This window comes from Lygodium microphyllum, chromosome 1 (genome assembly GCF_053477565.2).
Source record: "Lygodium microphyllum isolate KBCC chromosome 1, Lygodium_microphyllum_v1.1.10, whole genome shotgun sequence".
NCBI classification, from domain to species: Eukaryota; Viridiplantae; Streptophyta; class Polypodiopsida; order Schizaeales; family Lygodiaceae; genus Lygodium; species Lygodium microphyllum.
The window spans coordinates 56,401,235-56,428,600 of record NC_141135.1 but is presented as its reverse complement, the minus strand read 5'-3'; the positions used below and the strand labels follow the sequence as shown (position 1 = coordinate 56,428,600).

Sequence of the window (27,366 nt, the reverse complement as noted above, 5' to 3'; positions counted from 1 at the left end):
TCTAAATGGTCCGTAGAATCTAGGGGCTAATTTGACAACTGGATGTCTATCTACACTTTGCAGTCTACGCTTCTCTATTCTAAGCCAAACATAATCATCAACTTTGAAATTCATGGCTTGTCTTTTCTTGTTGGCTTGTTTGGTATATGATTGTTGGGCTTTAGCAATCATATCCTTGACCTCATCAAAAATAGTGTTATGCATAACAGCAATATCATCGGCACTTTGTATTCTATTAGACAAAGATGCAACAGGTGTAGATAATCTATGTCCATAAATAACTTCAAAAGGTGCTTTCTTTGTAGATGTGTGAGGTGTATTATTATATGCAAACTGTAATAAATGTAAATGAGTATCCCATGTTTGAGGTTTAGAGATAGTGTATGCACGTAAAAGATCTAGAATAGTGCTATTTGTGGCTTCTGTTTGTCCATTTGTTTCTGGATGAAATGCAGATGAGAAATCAATCTTTGTGCCTAGATTTGCAAACAGTGTAATCCAGAAATTATTACAAAATCTAGAATCTCTATCTGAAATAATCACTTTCGGCAATCCATGGTTAGTAAAAATAGTTTTCAAAAATAACTGTGCTGCTTGTGATGCTGTTAAAGTTTTCTTACATGCAATGAAATATGCTTGCTTACTAAATCTATCTACAATTGTCCAAATCATGTCATGGTTAGATTTAGTATTTGGTAAGCCAGTAATGAAATCCATAGATATATGTTCCCAAGGTTTAGATGGAATAGATAAAGGCATTAATAACCCATACTGTTTACCATGATGTCTTTTTATTCTTTGACAAATCAAACATTCAGATACAAAATTAGACACATCTGCATCCATATGCGCCCAATAAAAATCTTCAGTTAACATGCGTAATGTAGAAATGATACCTCTATGACCTTGATATGGGGGACAATGAATTTCATTTAAAACAAAAGATCGGAATGGAATAGTAACACACAGTCTCTTTTCAAAGAACATGAATCCATCATTATATGATAATGAATCAACAGGAATGAAATTATTTTGAACTAATTTTTGCCAATCAGAATGAAAAGTAATATCCTGGTGATATGTGTCTTTCATAGCAATCAAAGAATCAAAAGATATGATAGAGATGTTATGAATTGCAGGTCTTCTACTCAATGCATCGGCAACTACATTTTCTTTTCCAGGTTGGTATTGAATGATAGGATGGAAACTTTGAATGAATGAAGCCCATTTGATATGGCGTTCAGAAATTTGGGGTTGGCTAAGTAGATGTCTAATGCTTTGCTGGTCGGTCTTTATCATGAATTCTGAACCCATTAAATAATGCTTCCATTGTTTCAATGCTTGAACAACTGCTAAGAGTTCCTTGTCATAAGTGGAATATTTAAGCTCAGAGGGTTTCAGCTTAGAACTAGAATATGCTATTGGATGATTATCTTGCATTAACACAGCTCCTATTCCTGATCCGCTAGCATCGGTCACAACTAAAAAGAATGGTCTGTTAAAGTCAGGCAATTGTAGAACAGGGGCATTGGTCAATGCACGTTTAAGTAAATCAAAGGATTTCTGCTGGTTTTCAGTCCATTGATAAACAATGCCTTTCTTAAGAAGTTTGGTCAGTGGTAAAGCAAGTAATGAGAAATTACGTACAAACTTCCTATAGAAACTAGCAAGACCAAGGAATGAACGTAATTCATGTACATTTTTAGGAATAGGCCAATGCAATATTGCGTCAATTTTCTTAGGATCAACTTTTATTCCTTCTTCTGATACAATATGACCTAGATATTCTATTTCTGTCTTAAAGAATTCACTCTTGTCAGGATTTGCAAACAATTGATTTTCTTTCAGTAATTGAAAAACTAATGATAAATGCTCATAATGCTCTTTTTCACTTTGACTGAATACTAAAATATCATCAAAGAAAACAATCACACAATATTGATATTTTAGAAAAATACGGTTCATCATTCTACTGAAAGTGGCAGGTGCATTAGTTAATCCGAATGGCATAACTAAGAATTCGTAATGGCCAAACTGTGTTCTGAATGCAGTCTTAAATATGTCGGATCTATCTAACCTCACCTGATGATATCCAGATTTAAGGTCAATTTTACTAAATATAGAAGATCCTTGCAGTTTGTCCATAAGGTCATCAACTCTAGGTATAGGATACCTATTCTTTACAGTGATCTTGTTTAATGCTCGGTAGTCAATACACATCCGATAAGTATTATTCTTTTTCTTGACTAAGAGCACAGGTGCACCGAATGGAGAACTGCTAGGTCGAATTAAACCTCTATTTAGTAATTCTTCTACTTGAGTCTGGATTTCTTTTTGCTCTATTTGATTGTGCCTATATGGGGCTTTGCAAGGTGGTTGTGTGCCAGGTATTAGGTCAATTTTATGGTCTTCTGGACGTGATGGAGGTAAACCTGGTGGTAGGTCTTCTGCAAAACAATCCTTAAAATATGCAAGAAATTCCTTATGCCTAGGGTGCATATGAGTTTCTTTTGCGTGCAATTCATTCACCCAAATGAGATATGATTTAGTGTTCTTGCGTAGTGCACGTTTTGCTTGAGTATGCGAAAGCAGTGGAAACATATGAGATGCATGCATACCAAATAATGTAATAGATTTTCCTTGAAAATTTATATTCATTGTGTGTGTGGAATAATCTATATTGGGATTATGTTGGTGTCTCCATGGCATTCCTAGAATAATGTCGCTAGACTGTAATGGGACAACTAAGAAATTTCTTCTTTCAATATATGGACCAATTTGAATTTCTAAATCTTGAACTTCTTGTGTGCCATTGTACCTAGTGCCTAAAAATGCAGCTTTTATGCGATAATGCGTAGGTACTGTATGCAATTTTAATTCCTTTACCAATTTTGCTGAAATAAAATCATGCGTACTACCGTCATCATGCAATACAGTTCTTTCTTTTCCATGCACCATACATTTCATAGTCAACAATGAATGTAAAGTAGGCATACCTGGTAAAGTGTCGGAAGTAGTAGTAGGATCATCTTCTTCTTCAGTGAAGTCCGGCATATCCTCATGCTCGTCTTCGTCCATAGCTCCAAGGTAGTTGATATGTGCTGATGGCTTCTTTGAATGACAATTTGCTGCGAGATGGCCTGGCTAGTGACACTTGTAGCATACGATGGGCTTGGCTTTGGTCACATTATTTGCAATGGCTGGGAGTCTGGGTATATTTGGATTTGCTTGTTGGATAGGCTTAGGATTTGGATTGATAGTGGATGGTAATGCAGGTGGTTTAGGCCAATTCTTGCGGAAAGATGGTGATGAAAAACGACCTGGATTAAACCTTCTGAAATTGGAATTGAATTGTTTAGATCCATAATTACCGTTTGCTTGGAATGGCTGTGGTCGTCGATCTCTTCCACGTAACTTATCTTCAGTATCGTGAGCTAAGGAGATGGCATCTTCAAGGGTAGCAGGCTTGAACATATTCACCTCAGCGTAGTAATGTCCAAGAAGTCCAGACATATACTTCCGCTTATGGGTCGTCTCTGGTACATCTTCAAGCATGCGTAGCTGTAGGAGTGCATTCCAGAAACGCTCTGTATACTGTGAAATAGGCTCACGGTCGCGTTGTTGCAGTAAATCCCATTGCTTGATTGCCTTCTCATGAAATTGCGGTGGAAGAAAATTTTGCATAAATTTCTTCTTGAAATCTTCCCATGTAGCAGGACATTCTATGCTCTTGCGGACGACAGTCCACCAAAGTGAAGCTCTATCTATCAGATGATTAGTAACACACTTGATTTTATCTTTCTCAGGATAAGTTTCCTCATGGAAATAGTCATCAAACTGGCTAATGAATGATAAAACAGTCTTTCCCTCTCTTATGCCATTGAAAGTGCGAAACTTGAAACTTCGTTTACTTATCTTGGATTCCTTGCGAATGGTTTGTGCTTCAAGAGTGGCGTCGATGGTACGGCGTATCAAATCTTCAGCTTGGGGTTCTTCTTTATCAGTGGACGCTCCTTGTAGCTTTGTCAATTGCGCTTGCAAGGCTTGCCTAGCTCTTCGCTCTTCGTCTAATTGCAACATAATAAGATCCAGCTTTTGTTCCATGGTAGGCTCGGGTAGGTCGTCTTCAGCCATAGGATCATCCATAAGTGGGGTAGTCATCCTGTAAAACTCAACAAACCTTTCTCACTCAAAATCAGTTAGCGGGATGAGCGTAGCTCAAATTTGGGGTTACAAGGCTATGTATTTTTGGGTATTTTCTTCTTCAATTTTCAGAAATTCTGAAATATTTCTGTCTCTGTTTGCTGAAAGTACTTCAACGAAGTTGCAGATAGGTAAAACAGCTTGCTGCGAACAACTTTCCAGTTCTGAGTTTTTGCAAACGAACAAGTCTTCTAGGAGTTTCAAGCGTTAGTCAGTTCTGATTTAGTCTGACTTGCAGAGTTGCAGACTTAACAGACTTGCAGGGTTGTGAACTTGCTGAACTTAGCTGACTTGCAGGACTTGCAGTACTTGATTAGTGTCGACTTGCGAAACTTGACTTCTGATGCGCAGGACCCGGAGTTTGCAGACTTGTCAGATCTGTGTGACTTGTGTAGCTTGTGACTTAGTTTGATTATGGAACTTATGGCTTACTAAGCCCAATGTGAATTTGAGGTATCGCGGCATGTTGACGTCGCGTTTGAACTGGGCGAGAACATACTGACGCCGCCCGAGATGAAATTTGTGAAGCTAAGCTTTATTAAAGCTTAACTAAGCTTTATAACTTTTGATTTTTAAGCTTTTAGGCTTGTAGTAATGAAACTTAGCTCTGATTTTTGACGACTTGAAGAAGGAGATGTATGCGTGGTCCTCCGCCGACAGAGAGTGGTCCTTCGCGATCTGAGAGTGGAAACAGGGGTTCTTGATCGCCAGAAGTCTGCCTGTATCGACGGTTCGCGACGAGATTGACTGTAGAGGCCGTTTGCTCCTGGAGCTCCGCCTTCGCCCGAGATTGGTAGCGATTGGAAGCCCTTGATCTCTGCTCCACTCTGATACCACTGGTGCGCAGATCGGACGCAGGTAGCTCCCGTAGTGAATTCCCAAAGGTCCTCAAGAACAAAGCACTCTACTTTTTAGCACAAAAATCAATGTGAAAGCAAGCACGACATGAGACAAGAGACAAATTGGGTTGAATCTCCCCCATGCCTTGTGTGAGCGCTTCACAAAGCATGTATTTAATATATATTTTCAATCTTTTTGCTCAAAAATAGCCCAATTACAAAAATATACAAGCTTTTAGCTTTTGAGTTTGCTTTCTACCAAAAATAGGAAAATAAAGCTAATGGACGGTGCCCAAAGAGTCTGGCACGCCCAATCTCAATGTCCAAATAAAAATAACATATCCAGGCGCATAAGCGCATACAAAATAATAATAAATAGTCGATGTCTCTATAGACATAATCAAAATATAGGCGTGGCGCCTATCAAAATATATCCAAAGGTCGGAAACCCGCTAGACTCCAATGCTTTCCTCCGCCACTCCTGCTATCTCTACACATCAACTGAAGCATTCACAATCGTTAGTAAAATAACACAATTAAACCGACAAAAGTGAATACCTAGCAGTCTTCAGCTACATAAATAAATCAACTGGTTAGAAATAAATCCTAACCTTAATTTATTACGAGTGCGCACTCTAAACTCATAAACGTTTATTAATTTAATATGCATTTTGCGGAATCACCCGCTATGGAATCACCCATGTACACACTAAATTAATGAAACGCCCGAAAAGGACAGGCGTCCCCATCAACTTCTCGCACAAAGAATCCTCTTTGCGTATGAGCCCCGGTCATCTAAGTTTACGGAATCCACCGTAAAACCTCACGGAATCCACCGTGGAATATGCCTCCTGGCATCAATAAATTAATTTGAATGGGGTGTGGCCAATGGCTCGTTTAAACGTTGTATTATACGCCCAAACTGCCACATATAATTTTGTATCCCAGTCCCGTTTCTTTTCAGAGACTATCTTAGATAGGATACCCACAAGCTGCTTATTGGTATTTTCAACCTGTCCATTGGCTTTCAAATTATAGGCAATCGTCTTGTTGTGCTTAATGCTCCATGCTTCAGTCAGGCTTCTAATTACCTTATTCAAAAAGTGATTTCCACGGTCTGATACTATTTCCTTTGGGGGACCAAAACGGCAGATGATCTACTCAAGTAGCAAACTAGCAGTCTCTTTTGCATCGTCCTGCCTCGTCGCCCATGCTTCTGACCACTTTGTAAAGTAATCAGTTGCTACTATAATGTATCTTTTTTGAGTAGTAGACGACAGGGTAATAGGTCCCACAAAATTGATGCCCCACTTCTCAAATGGAAGGATAGCCATAATAGGCATAAGTGGATGCTTCCTATTCTCTCGACTGTCATGTCTTTGACATGTATCACATCTCTTAACATAGTCAAATGAACCCTAGAAGATGGACAACCACCAATAACCAGCTCATAAAGCCTTCTGTGCCGCCAACCCAGAAAAGTGCCCTCCACAAGTGGAGTCATGGCACTCTTCCAAAATAAAGGGAACCTCGTTAGACATCACACATCGGCAATAGATATCATCAACACCTTGCCGATATAATGTTGTGATCAAGGAAAATTTCAGTGCCTGCTATTTAATCTTCCTCTTCTCGGGTTTTGATAGAGTAGCCCGAGTCTCTCCCGTAGAAAGATAGTGCATTATAGTAGCGTACCAGGAGGGAATAGACGTTGTATCAATCTTAAATAATGTTTTCATGTCACTTCCTTTAGCCACAACCTCTTTTGACTCTCTAAAATCCACAAGACACTCGACAATGCCCTAAAGCTTCGGCGAATTGCTCTTAATCTTATAATCAAACTCCTACAAAGTGATTAATCACTTTGCTAAACGATTAGGCAACTGTAACTTATTCAACAACAATCGAAGCCCTTGCGCCTTCGTATAAAAACCCACTCTCTCATAAAGAATGTAGTGCATGAACTTCTTGGTCGCAAATATCATCGCAAGGCACAACTTCTCCATATAGGTATAGTTAATTTCCGATATGCCCAACTTTCGACTAGCAAAAGCTATCGGATGGTACCACTTTCCTCCCAAATTTGGGCCAAAAAACAGTTGATACTATACATAGTTGCTGCTGAAAATATATAGAACATTTCACCCCTTTAGGTTCTTTTAAAATAGGTGCTTTGGCAAGCCTTGCTTTACATAGTCAAAAGATACTTTGCAAGCATCACTCCATGAAAACTATCAATTAAAGGACAATAGGTTCGTCAATGGCAATGTTCTTTTTGCCAAGGCATTGATAAACCTCTGATAATACCCTATCGATGACAAAAAGCTATGCACTTCCTTTGGAGTACGTGGTGGACTCATGGCAACTATGACCTTGATCTTTTCAAGATCAGTCGCAATCCCTACGAAACTGACCACATGGCCTAACAAGAGCCCATAAGGGACTTCAAAGATGCACTTTCGTGGTTGAGAGCTATGTAGAATTGTCTGCAACGCTTAAAACACTTCTGTAAGATAATTAATTGTCTATCCCTTACGGTGGCTACCCCCAAATCGTCAATGACTACTTTCAATTCCTCGAGGGAAATGTCACCAAGGCTCTTGTCGGCTGTTCTCTACCACAAACCTGGTGCATTACATAACCCAAATGCCATCACATGGTACGCAAAGGTACCGAAGACAGTAATAAACATCGTTTTTAGCTTGTCTTACTCAGCAATCGCCATTTGGTTATACCCTGCAAAGCAATCCATAAACGAATAGATTTTCCTACCCGCCGCTAGTTGATCCAAAATTTGGTTAATAAACGAAAACGGGTAGTAATCTTTAACAGTTTGCTTATTCAACTCTCTAAAATCTACGCAAAGCCGAATCTGATTAGTTTTCTTCTTCCTGATCACAACTAGTGAGCACCATTCAGTATGCTGAACAGGGAAGATCAAACCCACTTTTCGCAACTTCTGTAGTTTCTCGAACAACCCATCCCTTAATTCAAAAGGCATATGCCTTGCTTTCTGACGTACAGGGTGGGCACCTTCCTTTACAGGAATAGTATGCATAGCTAGACTGGGAGGAATACTCCTAAGTTTGTCATAACTCCAAGAAAAAATGTCACAAAACTTCTGAATCAGGGACACATAGTCCTCTCTCTCTTCCCAACTGAGCATAGAACCCAATTTGATTGGCCGCGAATCATTAGGCGTACCAAGGTCTAGCTCAATAACATCCGCGTCTCTTATTCGATCATGAGGGTCTATCGGCTCATTCAAGGTTATCTGATAAATATCCTCTGTAGTGGACCCTTCCTTAGGATCCATCACTCGATGATGTCTCACTATTAGATGGATCATCTAGTGTTTCTAGTTCAGTGGGGGATAAAGGAGCTCTCTCACTCTGAAGAGACTCAGGGTAAGCATCTACTATTACACGATAGTCACCTCGACCTAGAATTACTCGACCAATGAGTATATCGACTTGACAATCTGTTCATAAAATCTAGGGCCTTCCTAGCAAAACTCGATAGCTAGGATGTCCTACAAACCTTATCACCCTAAAGTCTAGATAGCATTCCATGTTTGCAATAGTAACGTAGACTTTAGTGATGCAACCTTCTGGTTGTCTTAGACTATCATCCGCCATCCTAAGAAGTGTGGAGCCATCTTTTTGAATTTCGAGACCTAGCCGCTCCATCAAGTCTAAACTTATGAAACTAACGAAGGATCCAGTGTCCACGATAGCACCCTCCACTAATATTCCATCCACATATGCATTTATGTCACCGACTTGTCAGTTGCAGATGCGGTTGGTACACCGCCCATGAATAATAGCTACATGACAGCTATCCTGATCTACTCTAGTTCGTGGCTCAGTTAGTATGCCACCTTAGTTAGTTGAGTTTGGTTTAAGACCCATATATAGGGTTCTTCTATTTCTTGGTACTTGAGTTCTTTTTGGCTTACATAACTAAGAAGAGGAAAACTGTTTTTCAGCCTCCACCCTTGTGTGTATTCCCCCATTGTGCAAGCAAGAAAGCTTCAAGTGAGACTCCTTCCTTCTCTCCCAAAATTTTGACATGGTATCAGAGCCTTGTTCGTGGTAAGGAGCTCAAGAAAGCAAGCCAAGCTCGCGGTGTTCTGGTAAGAGGAGCAGTGTTGCTTTCATTTTCTGTTTTGGGAGCAGATCTCTGCAGGTAGCACAACCGAAAATTGCAAGAGTGCATTGTCTCAGGTTGAGACGCCCTTCGCGGTGAAGCAAGAGGGCAATATATGCTACGGGTAAAGGCTTTAGCCCTTGGTGACCTTGTTTTTTTGATTTGAGGCCATTTCGGGGCCTGTTTTGGAGGCGGAAGTTTTCTGCACACACTCAAGAAAAGGCCTAGTTTTATGCTGTGCAGCCACTGTTCTACAGGTCGGTGAAAAGTTACTGTAGAAATTGCATCGTATGCCTGTGTGCAGAGACATTGGGTGTTACAGAATCATCCTTGGTTCCTGTTTATGCAAAATCGTCACTAGGAAGTGACTGTGTGGTCAAATACCACTTTCGCCAGTTTTACAGATTTACCCTTGTGAGGGTGAAGCTGTGTTTTTTGCAATGAAAGAATTTTTTGCAGTGTTCTGTAATGGCATCTGATTCTCTTTCACAGATTGTTACTGAAAATCTTGACAAGAACAACTTCCAAGCATGGAAGTTTAGAATGACGAATTTCCTTATGGGAAAAGGATATTGGGAATTTGTTGCAGGAAATGAAGAAGAACCAGTTCTTCCTGATGTTCCCAATCAACAACAAATGCAGGCATTTAAAGCATGGCATGAGAGAGCCAGGAAAGTTATGTACTGGCTATCTATCAGCATTTCAGACTCTATGATTGTGCATATTCAAGATGCAAGTACGCCAAAGGAGGCATGGGATACTTTGTCAAAAATGTATAGCACAAATACGCAAGCCAGGAAAATGCAACTCAAGCAAGAGTTGCATAATGTGCAAAGAGAAAATATGAGCATCAATGACTACCACATGAAGGTGAAGAAGATTGCAGATGCACTTGCTTCCATTGGGTCGCCAGTGGAAGATGATGATTTAGTTTCTGTGACCTTGAATGGTCTAGGAAAGGATTATGCACAGTTCTGAACATCCATTTCCGTCCGTGAAAGATTTCCTGATTTTGAGGAGTTGATTGCTCTTCTAATTTTTGAGGAGCAGAGAAATGGTGGTGCATCTTCTTCAGGAGGAACTTCAAAAGAAGCTGTCTTCTACTCAAATGCTGGAAGAGGTAGAGGCAGAGGTAGAGGAGGCCGATTTGGAGGCCGTGATAGAAATCAGAATATGCAGCAAACTCAAGAAAACCAGTCCTATGGAGGAGGATGTGGTAACTCTAGAGGCAGGGGGAGCCAAAGAGGTCGTGGTGGATGGCAAAGAGGCCAAAATGCAAGCAGTAATGTTGAATGCTACTACTGTGTTAAAATGGGTCATATGGCTAAAGACTGCTATAAAAAGCAGAATGACATCATGAATGGAAAATTGCAACAAGGAAATTATGCATCTTCTAGTAGACAGGGTGATGACAAAAATGAGCATTTGTTTATGGTGCAGCACATGAACAATTCTGTGACAAGTGCAGAAGAAAGCAACGATGTATGGTATGTTGACTCATGTGCATCAAACCACATGACAGGTCATGCAGAATGGATGGAGGATGCAAGGAAAATGAAAAAACCAGGATTTGTGGAGACTGGTGATGATACTGCACATCCTATTATGCAGATTGGAAAAATTCCTCTGTCTATGCAAGATGGGAAAAAGAAATACCTGTCAGATGTATTTCATGTCCCGAATATCACCAAGAATCTGGTTTCTGTTGGTCAAATGGTTGAGCAGGGCTTGCAAGTCACATTTAATCCTCATGGATGCTTTGTTGAGGATATGAAAAATCAAATCAAAACATCTTTAACATAGTCATGAACATTGAAAAATGGAGAGCTTTACTAGTAGAAGGATCTTGTGATTAAGTATTTCCATCTGCCCATAAATCTATGTATTGCATTTCTTTTAATCCTAATTTGTTAGCTTTGCCCTTCCCCAACAATGCTTGATGATTTAGAATTCTCCAAGATGAATACGCTTGATTTATATTAATAGCAAGCTTATACTTACATGTATCTGTAGTTTTTAAAGAGGAACTTTGACACATAATAAAGTAAAATCTACACTATTGGAATATCATAGAGGAGGGCAAAAAAGAGGAAAAGAGAGAATGATATATATCAAAATAACCATGGAGGAAGAAATGAGGATGATTTTAGTGGGAAAATATAAGCAATGCATAATTTAACAATTTCTTTAAAAAAATAATAAAACCAAAAAGTAACCCTTGATATGAGTTAAGGAATATAGCCATTTAATGCATTTGATCTATTGAATGAGCCAAAAGGAGAAGGTGGTAAGGGAGCAGCAAGAGGCTTACAAATTGCTAGGCAAAGAGAAGGAGCAACACCAAGAAAACAAGAAGTAGTCCTAGAGACTCTTAGAGGAAACACAAGAAATATACAAATAAAAAGATACCCTAGAAGAACAAAGTAACCAAATACAAAGTTTGAAGAAAAAAATGGAAGCATAAAGCATCCTCAACAAGCAAGCGGTAGTGCTATAAGTATCTTGGCTCAAGAATAAGCCAAAAACACCCTATTAAAAGTAAAAGTCCAAACAACATGGTAGTCACACAAGAGTAGTTCAAATAGGCTTTCAAAACACTTCACAGAATTTCCTACACGAGAGCACAAAAGCAATGAAGGATAAGGTAAAGTGAATACACCAAGAAGAATAGATTTTCTTTGCAAGCTTGCCTTAAACTTGACAAAATATCTAGAAAAACTACAAGGGATTAGTCCTATAGACGTCCCTCATCCTAACACATTTCTTCAACTTTAAAAAAACCTTACAGTAGGCACATTTACAGTCCTTTCATGATAACAAGCCCTTCAAAAGACATGCATCCAAAATCACATTTATTTCACATTGTATAAATATGCTTTTATGTGCCTTATAAATGCTCTTTTTGGTAATTTTCACAATCATATTCATGCAATTATAAATGTGCAACACAAGGGAAAACCCCCCAAGGAGCTACTAGTAGTCTTTCCTTGGTTTTCTTTTACCCTTCCTTATATGCACATTGCATATTGTTTATATGAGCTTAACTCACATTGTATTAAAATATGGACATAATATCATTGCCTAATGTAACAAAATATTGAAGGATTTAAAAAATGGATAAAATTATATACTCATGCTTGCATTATAATTGAAACATAGAGGGGAGAAGCTCGAGTGAGAGCATGAGCATGCCATAGAGAAAGAGAACAAGACTCAAGATGTGGGAACTCCAGTAGTCACAAAGTGTGACTAACCTTCCCATTATTTAAACATCACTAAAAGAATAAGGAATGAAATGGCAATGATGGTCACCTTCCACCTACAATGTACAGGTGTGCATATACTATCAATGTAGTAATACATGATTGGTGTAGCATAGATGCCTTCAACTCCAACAACCTTTCATTTAAAGGTGAATGTGCCCCTAGTGATGAGAGAATAATAAAAAATGTGACAAAGTATAAATGTACATAAAGAAGAATAGGATGAGGAAAGATATCATCTTATCCAACACCCATCAGCTTCTTAAGAAAGGCAAAATGATTCAATGAGGGACTTTTATGTTGAGAATATGGATCTAGAACTAGATGAGCTATGGTGGATGCAAACACATGATACATGATTAGAATGAGAAATTGTAACTCAAGTGAACTAGATGAGCTATGGTGGACGCAAACAAAATCTTGAGTGACTCAAAATGATTTGTACTCTATATTGAAATGAATGTCAAGTACATACCTTTATAGCTTTTTGGATAGCACCACTCTCCTCACTATGCATATGGGATTCTGAACATCTCTTCCAAGAGCATACATCATTTGTCTATCTTCTAGCCTCTTCAGGGCATACATCTAGCCTCTATGGCATACATCATTTAATTTCTCAACACCCCCCCCCCCCTCAAATAATGAGTCTCTACCCTTGCTCGCTTTTTGCCCCCCCTGCATGCAAACATGGACCAGGAGACTAGCTCTTTGGCAGTCTAGTCAAGTTAAGGCTTGAAATTTTACATCTTGGTAGGGTTTTTTACATCCATTATGGGAAGAAAATCCACTAGGGGTATTCGAGATCCTCTATGGGAAATTTTTGCAAAACATTTTGTTGCTTTGTAGCAACGGAAAATATTTTTTTCATCCTTTTTGTTTTGTTGCTTCTTTGGCAACCTTTGATCTTCTTTGTCTTTCTGGACTTCTTTTTCTTCATGCTCCTTGGCTTTTGTTGTGCTTCTTATCCCTTTTGCCAATGCATGGTACTTCTCTTTTTGCTTCAATCTTCTTGACACAATCATTTTTGCTTCATTCTTTTACACGTGAGTATGCTGATGGATACATGAGCTTTGTTTGACAAACTCTCACACATGAGATGAATTTCGAGATACATGGTTTTTGGATTTTCATTTGGCTTTGGCTTTCCTTTTGAGCCCTTATGCAAGAAAGTCATTTTATGTAGGAAGGTCTTACTGCGAGTATACTCGGGCAGTGTCTAGTCCCTTACAAGAATAGGAGTTCAATAGAAACTCTAATCACAAGTAACCTCTTAGGATTTTTGATAACTAATTATCAAGCATATTAACAATCTTTTCTTTTAGTTCAAGCCAAGTTGAGACACATATAGTGAGAAAGTTAGTTAAATGTGAAGGCAATTTGATGATGTAGTGTTAGATGAGGAGGCTGGTTTGAAGAGATAGAGTGTGAAATAGGCTTGTGAATGGAGTTGTTTTGGAGAAGGAGGTGTGAATGGGCTTTATAACACATTGATTTGGGAAGTAATTACGTGTAAAAAAGGGTTGAAAAAAAGGGAAGAGTTTTAACCTTAGTAAATAGGGTTTTAGTTTAAAAAAGAAGGATAATGCAATCGTGAACCACACGTCAGTTTCTAGCGTCGTTTTCGTCTCCTCCTCTCGATCTGATCTGTGGTGGGCGCATCGACGATGGTAGCTCCAGCCTATTTTATCATTTCGGTGAGCTTCTTAGATATGAGTGCATGTCCAAGCCATGCCATTGAGTGAGCCAGCTCCACTACAGTAATAAAGTCGTTGCCATTGGTATCAAACGCATAAAAAAGAGCTCGTAACTGCTCTTCTGTGTATGATGATGGCTGTTCCTTGCTCAAATCAGGCGCAAGAAGATCAACAAACTCTTGAAACTCGATCAAACCGTTGTTATTGGTATCTACTCTCTACGTCGTGTGCTCTCCACCGTCACTGTCCGTCTAGTGGATCATCTGAAGAAAGCATATGATCTCTATGCCTCACGGTAATTATACCCTGCCATTGAATATTGATGAGACCTGGTGTGTATCTCTTTAGCATTTGAGGAGGCATTTTTGGTAAAATAATAGGGCTGTTGTACTCCATCCCTGTGCTCCAACCCATTTTGCCAGGAAGTCGCTCGCCATGGATGGTGCACCTTTTGATCAAGAGCAGCTAGTTGAATTGAAAAAAAAAATTCAAGTTTGATCGAGATGCAGATGAGAGCATCACAGAACTAGTGTTTGGCTCTCTCTTGAGGTCATTGGGCCTAAAGTCAAACAAAAGAAATCACACCACTAGCTACCTAGCTCAGTCATGGATCTGATACCATGTTGAGAATATGAATCTAGAACTAGATGAGCTATAGTGGACGCAAATCAAACACATGATACATGATTAGAATGAGAAATTGTAACTCAAGTGAATTAGGTCCCAAGATAGATTAGCTTGGACTCATAAACACAATCTTGAGTGATTCAAAATGATTTGTACTCTATATTGAAATGAGTGTCAAGTACATGCCTTTAAAGCTTTTTGGATAGCACCACTCTCCTCACTATGCATATGGGATTCTAAACATCTCTTCCTAAAGCATGCATCATTTGTCTATCTTCTAGCCTCTTTAGGGCATACATCTAGCCTCTATGGCATACATCATTTGATTTCTCAACATTTTTGTGAGTAGATCTACAGGATTTTGGTCAATTGAGATCTTGACAAGCTTGACGGACTTATCCTCAATGACCTCTCTGATAAAGTGGTAACGCACCTCAATGTGCTTTGTCTTTGCATGGAAGACCTAATTCTTAGCCAACTGAATAGCACTCATAGAATCTAAATGTAGTGTAGGGACAACATCGGTAATACTAAGATTTGTGACTAGATGATCTACTCAGAGAGCCTCCTTACAAGCCTTAGTGGCTACAATATACTCTTGTCTATATAGTGGATAGAGATATGCATTTCTACACCCTGGACAAATAAAACCTCTAGTAAAGGTGAAGACATAGTAAGAGATAGACTTTCTACTATCAGCATGTCTTTGCATAATCAAACTGTGTGTGCCCTGCAAATCCTGTATCTCGACCACCATAATAAACGCACGTATCTGCATTTCCCTTAAGGTACCTCACGATACCCTTCACAACATCTAATGCTACCTACCAGGTGTAGCCATATAGTATGCCACAACTCCCACTACAAATGCTATGTCGAGACGAGTGGCTATCATGGCATACATCAAACTACCCATTGTAGATACATAAGGGATCTTGGCCATCTCATCCTTCTACTCATCAAATTGTGGACAATTGGCCTAACTAACCTTCACATGAGAAGGTAAAGCATAGCCATTAGGATTAACATCTTGTATATGAAATTACTCAAGGACCTTTTGGATATACTCCTTGTGTGACAAGTAAAGGAGCCCCTTAGAGGGATCGCATGTGATATGTATCCCAAGAATATGTGAGGCATATTCCATGTCATTCATCTCAAAGCTCTTCTTGAGGTGACTATTCAAGGCATCTAGCTCATCACGAGCAGTCCAAACAATCAATATATCATCTACATGGAGTGCCAAAATCATAAGACTCCCACCATTGCAAGCCTCATTCATATATAAATATGGATCTATATTACTCTGGGTATATCCTTGTGAAGATATAAATTTATCAAACTTGTGGTACCATTCCCTAGATGCCTGCTGAAGGCCATAAAGGCTCTTTCTCAACTTGCACACTAGGTGTTTCTTGCCTTTTTTTCTTAAAGCCCTTAGATTGTTGCATATAAATCGCATTATGCAAGTTCCCATGTAAGAAAGCCATATTGACATCCATCTAATAGTGGTCTAGATCTAACGGTGCAACCAAAGCCAATCTATCAAATGCATCTTTTTTTGTTATGGGGATGTAAGTGAGATGGGCTATCACCTATGGAATCTGCAAGGTCATCCATGACTATGATGTTGTTTTTCATAAGGAGAAAGTACGTAAGCAACTTGAGTAGGTCATTGAGGTCTACAAGATGATATTGTAGGAGGAGTCTTCTATTCCTGTATATAGCTAGCTAGACACCCTGTCATCGCAGCTAATGCTCTAGTGGCCCACGACCATGATGTTAAACTAGATGTACAGACCCCACATGCTATTTTGTGGTGGTCTACTAGATATAGATATCAACCTAAGTAGGTGTGCTCTATATGGATTATGTTATAGTGAGAGATGTTGGTAAGCCTCTTACTTATGATGAGGCCATGCGCAGAGGTAACAGTCACTCTTGGGAGAGGGCCATGCAATTAGAGCATGATTCATTGCACAAAAATTATACATGGGATTTGATTCCATGTATGCCTAGTGAAAGCATGCTTTTCCATGCAAGTGGGTATAAAAGTTGAATAGTACCCCTAGACATCCCAAGCCAACCTATAAGGCTAGATTGATTGCTAATAGTTTTAAGTAGGAGCATGGTATTGACTTTGATGAAGTCCTCCCTTATGTAATCAAGATGACTACCCTACGCTTGGATCAATTAATCAAATATATGGCAATAGTAACTACATCAGCCTTGTGTTGTGTTAAGCCTACTTGGCTAAGCATACTATAGACTCTCCTAAATCATCCTATTCATACGCTCAGCCATACCATTTTGGGGTGGAGTATATGGGGTAATCAACTAATTCTTAATTCTCTCTTATCACAAAACTACTCAAAGGTTTTAGATGCATACTCACCCCCATTATCGGATAGTAGACATTTTAGTCTATATCCAAACTAGTTCTTCTCAACAAAAGTAAGACAATGTTGAAACATAGCCAAGACTTTTGATTTTTTCTTTATGGGATATTCTTAGACCTTGTAAAAGTAATCATCAATGAAAGTAATGAAATATTTTGCACAACCTAATGACTTTTAGAGCATAAATCCACAAACATTTGAATGAATAAGAGCTAGAGGCTTTCACCCATGTAGTCAAGGGACAAATGATATTGCAAACGAGTAAGTATTTTCATTTTCTTTAATGACATGTGCCCAAAGTGATAATTTCATAATGATACATGTGGTACTACAACCACTGCCAAAACATGGTCGATAGACCCAGATCCAAGTAAGGGATAAAGAGTGCCAGACTTGGCACCTCATGCCAAGACAAGATTCCCATGGGTAATATTCCATAAGGAATCACCAAAAGATACAACATAACTTGTATCATCCAATTGTCCAATAGAAAGTAGGCTTTTAGTCAAAGCTAAAACATGGTGCACATCATGCAGAGTAGACTAGACATCTCCAATACTAACAATATCCAATGCCAAGTCATTATCCAATCTAGCAAATCCTATCATAGTATGACAGGAGTGGAAACACTCACGATGAGTGTAAAATGAAATGAAGCCCTTAAATCAAGCAACGAATACTAAGCATAGGTGGACGAGGCATCCATCAACTACGAAATATCAAGAGAAGAAGCTACAAGTATATGATCATCATCAGAATCAGTTTACACGATGATAATCTCCTCAATGTTGATGTTGAGCTTGTTAGGCAACACTATATTAGGGAATTTGGAAATTTCCATGCACTTTGGAAACCCCTAGTACCTTTATTATTTGACCACATGGTCAAATCTTGTTTTTTTACTTAAAGGTGGAGTGTACTCTAAATGCTATATAAGCTATCTTCCCAAATTCCACTTTCAAATATGGAGCAAGATTTAGCCACGTGGTCAAATATTTATCACTTATTTGAAATTGGGACTTGGAAAATTCCTTGATTCTCTAATATGGTGTTAGGCACAATGTTGCAAACATCATTCTTTTCGTGCACTTTGCTCTTTCCCTTTTTCTTACACTTTTGACATCATCATTTTATGGGATTGTGGCCAAATATGACTCTACTTCCCACAATAATGAAAGGTAAATGTGGACTTATGGCCATGAGACTTACTGTGAGACTGCCCATGTGACTAAGAACGAGACTTTGACTATCAAAGCATGAGAACTATAGGAAGCATCAATATTCTTTTGTTAACCTCTTCATTCAAGAGTGCACCCTCTACATCCTGCAATTTCAATCCATCAACATGCATATTTGCACACATAGCAATATGGAATATGTCCCATGACTCAAGAATGCAATCAATAGGAACAAGGGAGGAAGATTCTCCTTAAATTCAATCCCTTGTGAAGACATGTGGCTGAAAATTGAATAAAACTCATTTAAGTAGGCGGGAAGCAAGACTTTTTTTGTCATAGATATCATGAATCTTCTCCCATAACTATCACATAGTCTCTCCTTTAGAGACAACATTATATAAAACCTACTTAGAGAGTGAAAAAACGATCGTAGATTTATATAACTTATCTAATTCAGCCCAATCCTTTGTATCAAAACATTTGGGCTTTACACCCTCATATCTCAATTGCTTAATCTACAATTTTTGCACTAGAACCCACCATATCTGTGCCTTTCAATACCTATAATTGGTGCCATCCAACTTGTCAATATTGAAGATAGCGCAGTTGTTCAAACTACCAGCCATAATGCAATGAATGAAAGCATAGACCAACACAAAGATATTATTGTAAATAATAGAAAAATAGGCCAAAATCGAGACCAAGATAGTGTATAAATAGATGAAATCAACAAAGGGTAGGGTTGTCTACTAACTATTAGTAAACCATGGTCAAGTCAAAGTATTTTCCCTCATAGATGATGCATAAACGTACAATTATACCAAGCTGAAAATAATGACAACAATAAATCCAAGACCAAGTGGGAGCAATTAACTGATAGAATCCAATGTATAACTTCTAGGTATATCCTACAAGAAGCGGGGTATATATGAACCAGTAGTAGTCACTAAGCATGCAACTGGTATTGAGAACTATCAAACCCAATGTGTTAGAGTGAGATACATCCAATAGGCATAGCTATTATATATAGTAGGTCTCAAAGATAACAGAAGAGAACTACTAGATACAAAAGTGACTGAGCAAGTGTAAAGAGGCTCAATACATAGCCAAGTAGGATGAAAACATCACTAGCAATAACTTGACAGAGATAGGTGCCAGCTCACAGCATGAATCAAATCACCCCACTAGGAAAAAACGTCATCCAAATAGCATATGGATACCATGAACATAACTCAATCGAGTGCCATGGTCTTACTGAAGTAAGATCAACTACATAAACCTAGAGCTTTCCTCAAATGCAAAATATCCAAGTAGCTAAAGTAACTACCACTGGAATAAAACCAGATTCCAAATGAGCAATGCACACTTAAAACATCAATTACATGGAAATCCAAAATCCCAAATACATGAAGTGTGGAGTCGAGAGCATAAAATCCAATAGAATCTTCAAGCCCATAATAATGGTTTCTGTCTCGTCTATCACAAAGTGCTTTCTCAACCTCTCTCTCGCCATGTTTGTATCAAAAGAAGGATTCCAATTGAATTAAAAGGAGGCAAGTGATTTTAAAAGGTTTTGGGCACATTTAATTGTGCATTTTTGCACACATTCTAAGTGACCCTTTTTTATACGAATTTAAATATGCCCATAGGTTGTGGCAGTTGTATGTGCATTTGATTGGATTTCTAGGACCTCAACTAATACCCCAATGTCAAACAAGATGCTTCATGGGTTTGTAAACATGACTGTAAAAGTGCATCATGATCTTGTTCTTTACTATGATTTTGTTGTAGTGGAAAGAGACATGTTGAAGGAGCGAGAAGAGGTGAAAAGCCACCTTATGTTCATTCAATATCACATACACATCCAAGTTATGAACAACTTCTACTATCCGACAATATGTCAATTTTTTCTACCTATAGATTTAGACTAATTTACCCAAATCTACAATTAGATGCTAGGAATGCCCATGAATTGAAGGATCTTACAAAATAAGAGGCTCTTACATCTAAACGAATTTAGAAACCCAAGCCATGTGAAAGGTCAAACTCGAACCATGAGCAAGATTTCAATCGAAGGAGGTGGAGTAGGCATAGGATTGCTTCCCATTCAAAGGATAGATAATGTTGATTTAGGGATGGCCCTTGAGAGCTAGATCAATTGTATTTCAATGCCTATTTAATGGCACTTTGATTTCATTCTATATAGTATGTGTAGTTGACCAATTATGTCTTCACTTGCATGCATTATTAGAACAACCTTGCACTTTCTTTTTATGAGAATGATAAGAGAGCTATATATCCTATCCTTCTTTGTCATGATCCTAATGCCTATGCACCCTTTGACTCAACATTTTTACATGCCACTATTAACCTTCAAGAATGATTAAATGATTTTGGATGCGAACTCATTTGTGTCGCTAAGGAACTGGAACTTAAGATTTGAACTCATACCCAAACTCAAACCACTCGACTGCATTGGCACATCTTCAAGCATGATTTTCACTGTCATGGAAAGGTCAAGATCTAGTTGGCTTTAGAAGGGACTTCATGGTTGAAGTACATTAGAATATGTTGCATTTTCTCACATGAAGTTTTCCAACAAATTTCCCTTTTCCCTACTTTTGACATTCAATTTTTGTTACACTAACTTGGTAGCCACCTAATCAAAGTTGATAGTGATAAAGTAATAATGCTACAAATAGATTACTCTATGAGCTTTTAGCCAAGAAACATCCACCCATGCCCATCAAAGCCCTTATTACTTGTTGCCATACATAGCATGAACACTTTTGTGTGGTATGACAAATTCTAGGTTGCTATGGAGTCAAACGGTTTAAATGTTACTTAACAGTGAGAATGATCCTCATACAGGACTTTGGATACTTGTAAGCTCTCGAGGGGTTCACTATATATATATTCTCTATATAACGTGCATTCATGGCCTATTTATAAATATCCTAATCTGTGAATTTTTCTTGAATAAAAAACAACCCTTTTCTATTCACCCTTCTGTATGTAGAAAATGTATAAAAATGGTGTTTTAAAAACCCCTTATGTTGAACTCACGTTATATATACATATATTCATGAGTGACCCCCTCGAGTGTAAGCTCTATATAAAGTAATGCAATCCTTCATTTATTATCATCTTTATATTTGTATGTTAGTGTTATATTTCCAACCTAGTATTCAATGCAATTCCTATTTTCTTTGTTATTCCTACACTTTTTGTGAATTATGCATATATTGATAAAGTCACAAACTTAGAGTGAATATTACTGTCACTACTTACAAAATAGAACAAAATTTATAGAAATGAGGTTTCAACTACCATTGTATTAAGGGAGCTACATTGCAATCATTCCACAATCTCAAGGATATGTAGTATTTTACAATCATGCTATGTTTTACAATGTTTAGTCCTAGTCTTAGTCTTAGTCTCATCCAACTAGCTCTCTAATCTAAAGTAGATGTGCCTAAGGGAATCACCACACATCCTTTGAATCTCTTGTCTAAAGACTCTCATTGGACAATTACTTTGATGATTCTTCAATCATGGCCTTATTTATGAATTGAAATATTAAGAATGCTTTATGTCCTAAATAATCATGGTCCTATCATTGATATGACAAGAATGCTCTCCATCCTACATGCTCACCCAATCAATCTCTCTCTCTCTCTCTCTCTCTCTCTCTCTCTCTCTCTCTCTCTCTCTCTCTCTCTCTCTCTCTCTCTCTCTCTCTCTCTCTCTCTCTCCAACTATATCATAGTCCACTAGACTATGTGATGAGCAAGTTTGGATGTTCCAATCATTTCAATGTAAACATTAGTTTTGATTGGCACCATTTAAAGTTTGATCTCTTAGCCTATCAAATCAACATAGAGCTCATGTTATATTACATTGTAATGGTGTGTAGTGTGCAAATAATCTATAGACCTTAGTGCCATATGAAGTGTGGTTTAGCACATCACCTCGTACATGAATGTGAATTTTGTTTTTGCATAGGTACTTCTGATGTAAATGGCTCTTAGCTTTTAACCTTCAAAGCACAATTTGAATGGAGCTATTTGTTCAAAGTCAAAGTGGTGTTTAAACTTATTTATGAAATGCAATGGTACTTCTACTATGAATAGCTCTTATATTCTAACCTTCAAAGCATTATTGAATGAAGCTATTGCATCAAGCTCAAATTGGCACCTACCAACGAAGTTATTGTGAGGTTATTGCTTATTCTGAGAATCTTAAACTTCCAAACACTGGGGTGTAAGGCCCAACTTTGTGAAACATTGAAGGTATCATGCAATTGAACTTGGAGTCTTAACTTATCAAAATATGCACATTAGAGGAACATCAATCTTTTAAAGTAAAGGGGAAAATAAAGTGACACCCCCAAAAGCATGATATACCCCACCCCAATTTAGTGGCAATTTTGTACAAATGATGCCTCATTTGTTGCTAACATGAAGCTATCACATGAATTCTTAGCTATTGAATATAGGTGTGAACATAAAACATTGAGTTATATCATTTTTTAAGTATTTTGGTTTTTGTAGAACCTTCAAACAATGCTTAGTTACATCAATCAAACGATTGAGTTCTATGATTTTTTTAGTGGTTTGATTTTTGTAGAACCATCAAACAATGCTTCCTTTACTATCATTATATGGGCCTCTCATTGTCACTCTTTTGTGAACCCTTGATTTATAGCTAAGTCTACCTCATAAAGAGATCAAAATGCTAGACTAGGTTTTTCTTAGAGATGATATGATGTATATAGTTCAACTATAAAAAGAGGAATCATACAATTTATCTAAATTAAACAAAGATTAAATGAGGAATCCTTAAATGTCACTAAATAGGCCCCTTTACCCTACATGTTGTGAGGCCATGTTCCATCTTCTAAGACAGCCTGCTGTTCATTTGCATTCTCGTCCAAAGTTCTTTTACTTCCAGTTCATTTCTGATCATTTTCTAGTGTGAATGCTTATAAACTAACAAATTCTTCTGTTCTAAAATTAATCCATCCTTCCCAAGGGTAATGCCTAGCACTCTCTATACACCTGTCTGCCCCACAAATCTTCCATTCTCAGTATCAAAGGATTGTCAAAACAGTCATTTTACTGATTTAAGGAACCTTGGGCAAAGTTCTATAAGCATCTCATGATTCTCAGGCTCACTACATGATTATATAACAATGATTTCCCAGCTTGAAACTTGTACATACAACTTGCCCTCACCAGCATCCATTGGGAATTGTCAAGTCCAGCAACTGAACCAAACACACCAATAATCTGCTCATTTTTTCAAGAGCAGTCCATTGAAAGAATGCTTCAGAATATATGAACACCCAAAGGTTCACTGCTCAGCTAACCTTTGAAAGACAGGATATTGGAAATTTAAAGAGAAGAAAGTCTCTCCCTGCAAATCTCAGCCAACTTTTGACCATGCCCAGCTAGCAGAGTCACCATAGCATTCTTATATGATTCAGATTTCAAGATTGAACTCTGATATTCGTATTTAATGGTAATATACAACACATCTTGATGCCCTTCTATAGGCAGATGCATTGTTGCATTCAATCTGGATCGCAATGTTCTCCCACTGTCCCCTCAGCTGCTGAATAGTAAATAACGCCAGCATATTATACAACCAGAGGAGTTTCTAGATTCATAGTACATCCTTATATTATTCATATTTCAAGATTGAACTCTGATATTCATAAATGGTGATATACAGCACATCTGGATGCCCTTCTAAAGGCAGATGCGTTGTCGTGTCCAATCCAGATCACAGTGTTCTCCCACTGTCCCTTCAGCTCCTGACAGTAACTAATGCTAGCATATTATACAACCAGAGAGGTTGCAATGGCAAAATGCAACCTGAAGGAGTGCAATGTAAGCATAAACTGTTTATAATGAATGCTACCCATGCATTACAATTGGACCTTTAGGTAATGCATAGACTTGACCCTCCCAATTTTTACAGATATAGGCACAGGATGCTCAGCTCAGAACCTAAACAAAAGAACTAGAATACTTCAGCTATGTAAGGAACAGCTAGATAACCTTTGCTGCCAATGGGTCTCCTCATCTTCATCCTCCTGGCTGCGCCGCCCACCAGAGTGAAAGCTGAGGGCATCATCCATTTCATCATTCTTGGCAAATCTTCCTCTTACTCGAAGGCGATTGTCTGCCAATGTTTTCCTGCATGCATACTGCATACATGCAATGAAAGGATAGTAAATAGCTTAGCATGTTTACAAAATCTCAGTGTCTCAAAAAGTGGGCATTGCAATGGCTCCAGCAATTCAAAGCACAGCAGTTATTGTACCTTGATCTTTTTGCTGAAGTTCCTCTCAGTGCGCTTCTGTCTGTACCTACAAATTCTGTTCTTTCGCTCCTCCAAAGTATAACGCCCTACCTTCAAGTTTCTGTCATCTAATACTGCAAAAGGGGGGCTTTTTCCAGATTCCTGCAAATTCATAGTCTGCAGTATAGACAAAGGAAAACTCAAAACCCAACCAATCACATTAAAGAGCAGTAGCCTTGGTTCTCAACCTATGACCTAGTATCCCACTTGAATCATTCTCTTCAGATTTCGCATGGGCAATGGGATAGGATATGGACCTGAATATCGCCTGTGCTGAAAACACGACGTATTGAGCAGGCTGGAGTTGTGGTACAGTTCCAGGCTGAGCTTGTCACCTGGAGTTGTGAGTGAGCAGGCATCACATTAGAAGGTGAGCAAAGAGATGCTGTCTGTGCAAGGGACGGCAATTCGATCATATGATCCACAGCCATGTTGCAAGTATGCAGCTGCCCCAAAGCATGGCTACTTAAACTCCGCTGTATAATGCGAGTTTGAGGAACCTTCACAACCTCAAACAAGGGAGACTGAGTCTTATAACTCTGAGTTTCCATGCCCTCAGCTGATAAATCCTGCCTGTGCATAAGACGCTTTTCAGGATTTGTAAATAAGAGTGTGCCATTCTGCAGAGCTTTAGAACCATTATCCGGGCCATCCTCACCATCATCATGGTTATGGTGTTCATCCAGGCTATAGACCATGGCATTGTTCTGGCTCATTGAATGTGTGCGAGAGAAAACTGCTGTATTGGAGGAAGTTCGCTCCAAACTGGCAATTGGAGCGTAGATTGGCTCAGCCATAACTGGCTGCACATTTGCTACAGTGATTGCATTGGCAAACATGGAGCTTGGGCTGAGAGATGAAAATGACTGCTTATCCTTACATACAAGGCCATCGAAGCAGCAAGACTCTTGTCGTACAATGTCTGGATTCAATGCATCTGCTGCAGTCAAGGTGCTTTCAGAGCTGCCAGTTCCTGATGCAATGGCAGGAGTGCTGTTAACACCATCTGTGTTGGCACACACATAGCCAGACTGTACTTCTTCCTTCAGCTCCTCTTTAATGGTAAAGGATGAGGTGCAAAGACCATCAAGTTTATTGCAAGGCACTGCAGATTGAAGCAACTCAAAGTTGTGATCCTCTGAAACCATAGCCGATGATGAAAAAACCAGAGTCTCATTAGCTTCAGTTGGCACAGGAGCCTCCAATGGCATCCTAGTTGAGCCCAGAGTCGAGAAAATGTCTTCATTATCTTCAAATTCAGCAATTGGGTCCTCGGACACAATATCGAGGATGCTCCGCTGCAGCATATGTCAAATTCAGGAGAAGTACAAAGCAAAGCCCAGCATGAATGAGATAGTGTGTGAATCAAGTTCGACATTACATAGCAAAAGCCAGAAATTCAAGTAACATTAACGTCAAGGAGGTAATATGGTATGATGCAGACGGTTTGCAATGCCACCCCAGCCTGGCCATGGTTTGCAGTGTTAAAAGAACCCCAAAGATCTCAGGAGCAGAAGATTTATGTAATACAAAGTTTTGCAATCAACAAATGCCATCTCAGTCTATGCATTAATACTCACAATAATATCAACATCTACATCACCAAAGCCATAGTTGAAAAATGCCATATATTTGCAATTCGGTTATGTCATTTCAGCCAGTGTTGAAGCATGTGAAATAGCAAAATACACATGTGCTTGCACAGATAGAAGTGATCAAACACAAACATGGCACAGATAAAATTGATTAGACACAGCATTGCACAGCATCTCCACTGCAGCCCTTTTCTAATCCACAAGCAGCAGCAAATGATATGGATCCTATATGCCGGAAAGCCCCAGTTGAGTTGTTCAACGGATGAGGTAATTACCGAGAAGAATCCTCTGCTGCTGAGATCAGGCAATCCTCCATCGGACTGGATACAATTAGACGTGTAGGGGAAGTCCAGAAAAGGGTTAGAGAAGGAGAAGTAAAGCTCATGCTCCATTGAATTCATGTTTAGCCAAAACGAGGAAAAACGGTAGGAGGTGAGAGAGCAAATTATCTGAGAAGGGTATCAGGTTTGTTAACCTGGTGATCAAATCACAGTAGAGTGAGCAAAACCAGGCACTGTCGAAAGCCAAGTTGATCAATGCAGCTGGGGACAGATGGAATTGTGCCAGAAAGATGAACAAGCTGATTTAATGCAGGGCACATAAGTCCGCTCTCCTTTTCAGACAGAAATGGCGACGCACGATGATGAAAGGAAAGGTGAAGGAGAGAGAGAGAGAGAGAACAGGCAGGGCAAGAAAAGGGGCAAAATTTCGCAGAAACCCAAATTATACAATATATACCATATACCTGTAGAAGTGAATGAAAAAGACAGGGAGACATCCCTGTAATATATTTTTAAATACATATTAAGGCTAAAAATATATTAATACGGCCTTCTCAAGACAAAAGATCTCCGTCATATATTTTTAAGCATATATTAAGGCCTCTTCAAAACAACCCCTTAAAAAAAGTGCCTCATCAATTTTCTGTAGTACGTTTTTTAAACATATATTGAGGTCAAATTAATCAGCCAAATTAAGATACGTGTGAATGCAAAAGAAATCGATGGAGCTCTGCCAAATTGAAGCAGGTGTGAATGAAAAGAAATC

The 27,366-nt window shown here is 38.7% G+C and overlaps 1 protein-coding gene across 1 annotated transcript; it reads right to left on the bottom strand.

The window, feature by feature from the left end:
* Positions 1 to 23,276: 23,276 nt before the first annotated feature.
* On the bottom strand, positions 23,277 to 27,006 carry LOC148041142 (uncharacterized). The gene is made up of 4 exons (XM_087676985.1): positions 26,595 to 27,006; positions 24,982 to 26,022; positions 24,686 to 24,841; positions 23,277 to 24,569 (listed from the first exon to the last, which is right to left on the bottom strand). The coding sequence occupies exons 1-4, from the start codon at positions 26,718 to 26,720 to the stop codon at positions 24,393 to 24,395; spliced, it is 1,500 nt and encodes a 499-aa protein (XP_087533111.1). The 5' UTR covers positions 26,721 to 27,006; the 3' UTR covers positions 23,277 to 24,392.
* Between the last annotated feature and the right edge of the window lie 360 nt (positions 27,007 to 27,366).

Excerpts from the sequence above, each read along its gene's own strand:
- LOC148041142 (XM_087676985.1), bottom strand. The coding sequence starts at position 26,720 with ATGAATTCAATGGAGCATGAGCTTTACTTCTCCTTCTCTAACCCTTTT. Across the intron at positions 26,023-26,594 it reads GCAGCAGAGGATTCTTCTCG|CGGAGCATCCTCGATATTGT; the intron begins GTAATTACCTCA and ends CATATGCTGCAG. Across the intron at positions 24,842-24,981 it reads TCAGCACAGGCGATATTCAG|ACTATGAATTTGCAGGAATC; the intron begins GTCCATATCCTA and ends TCTATACTGCAG.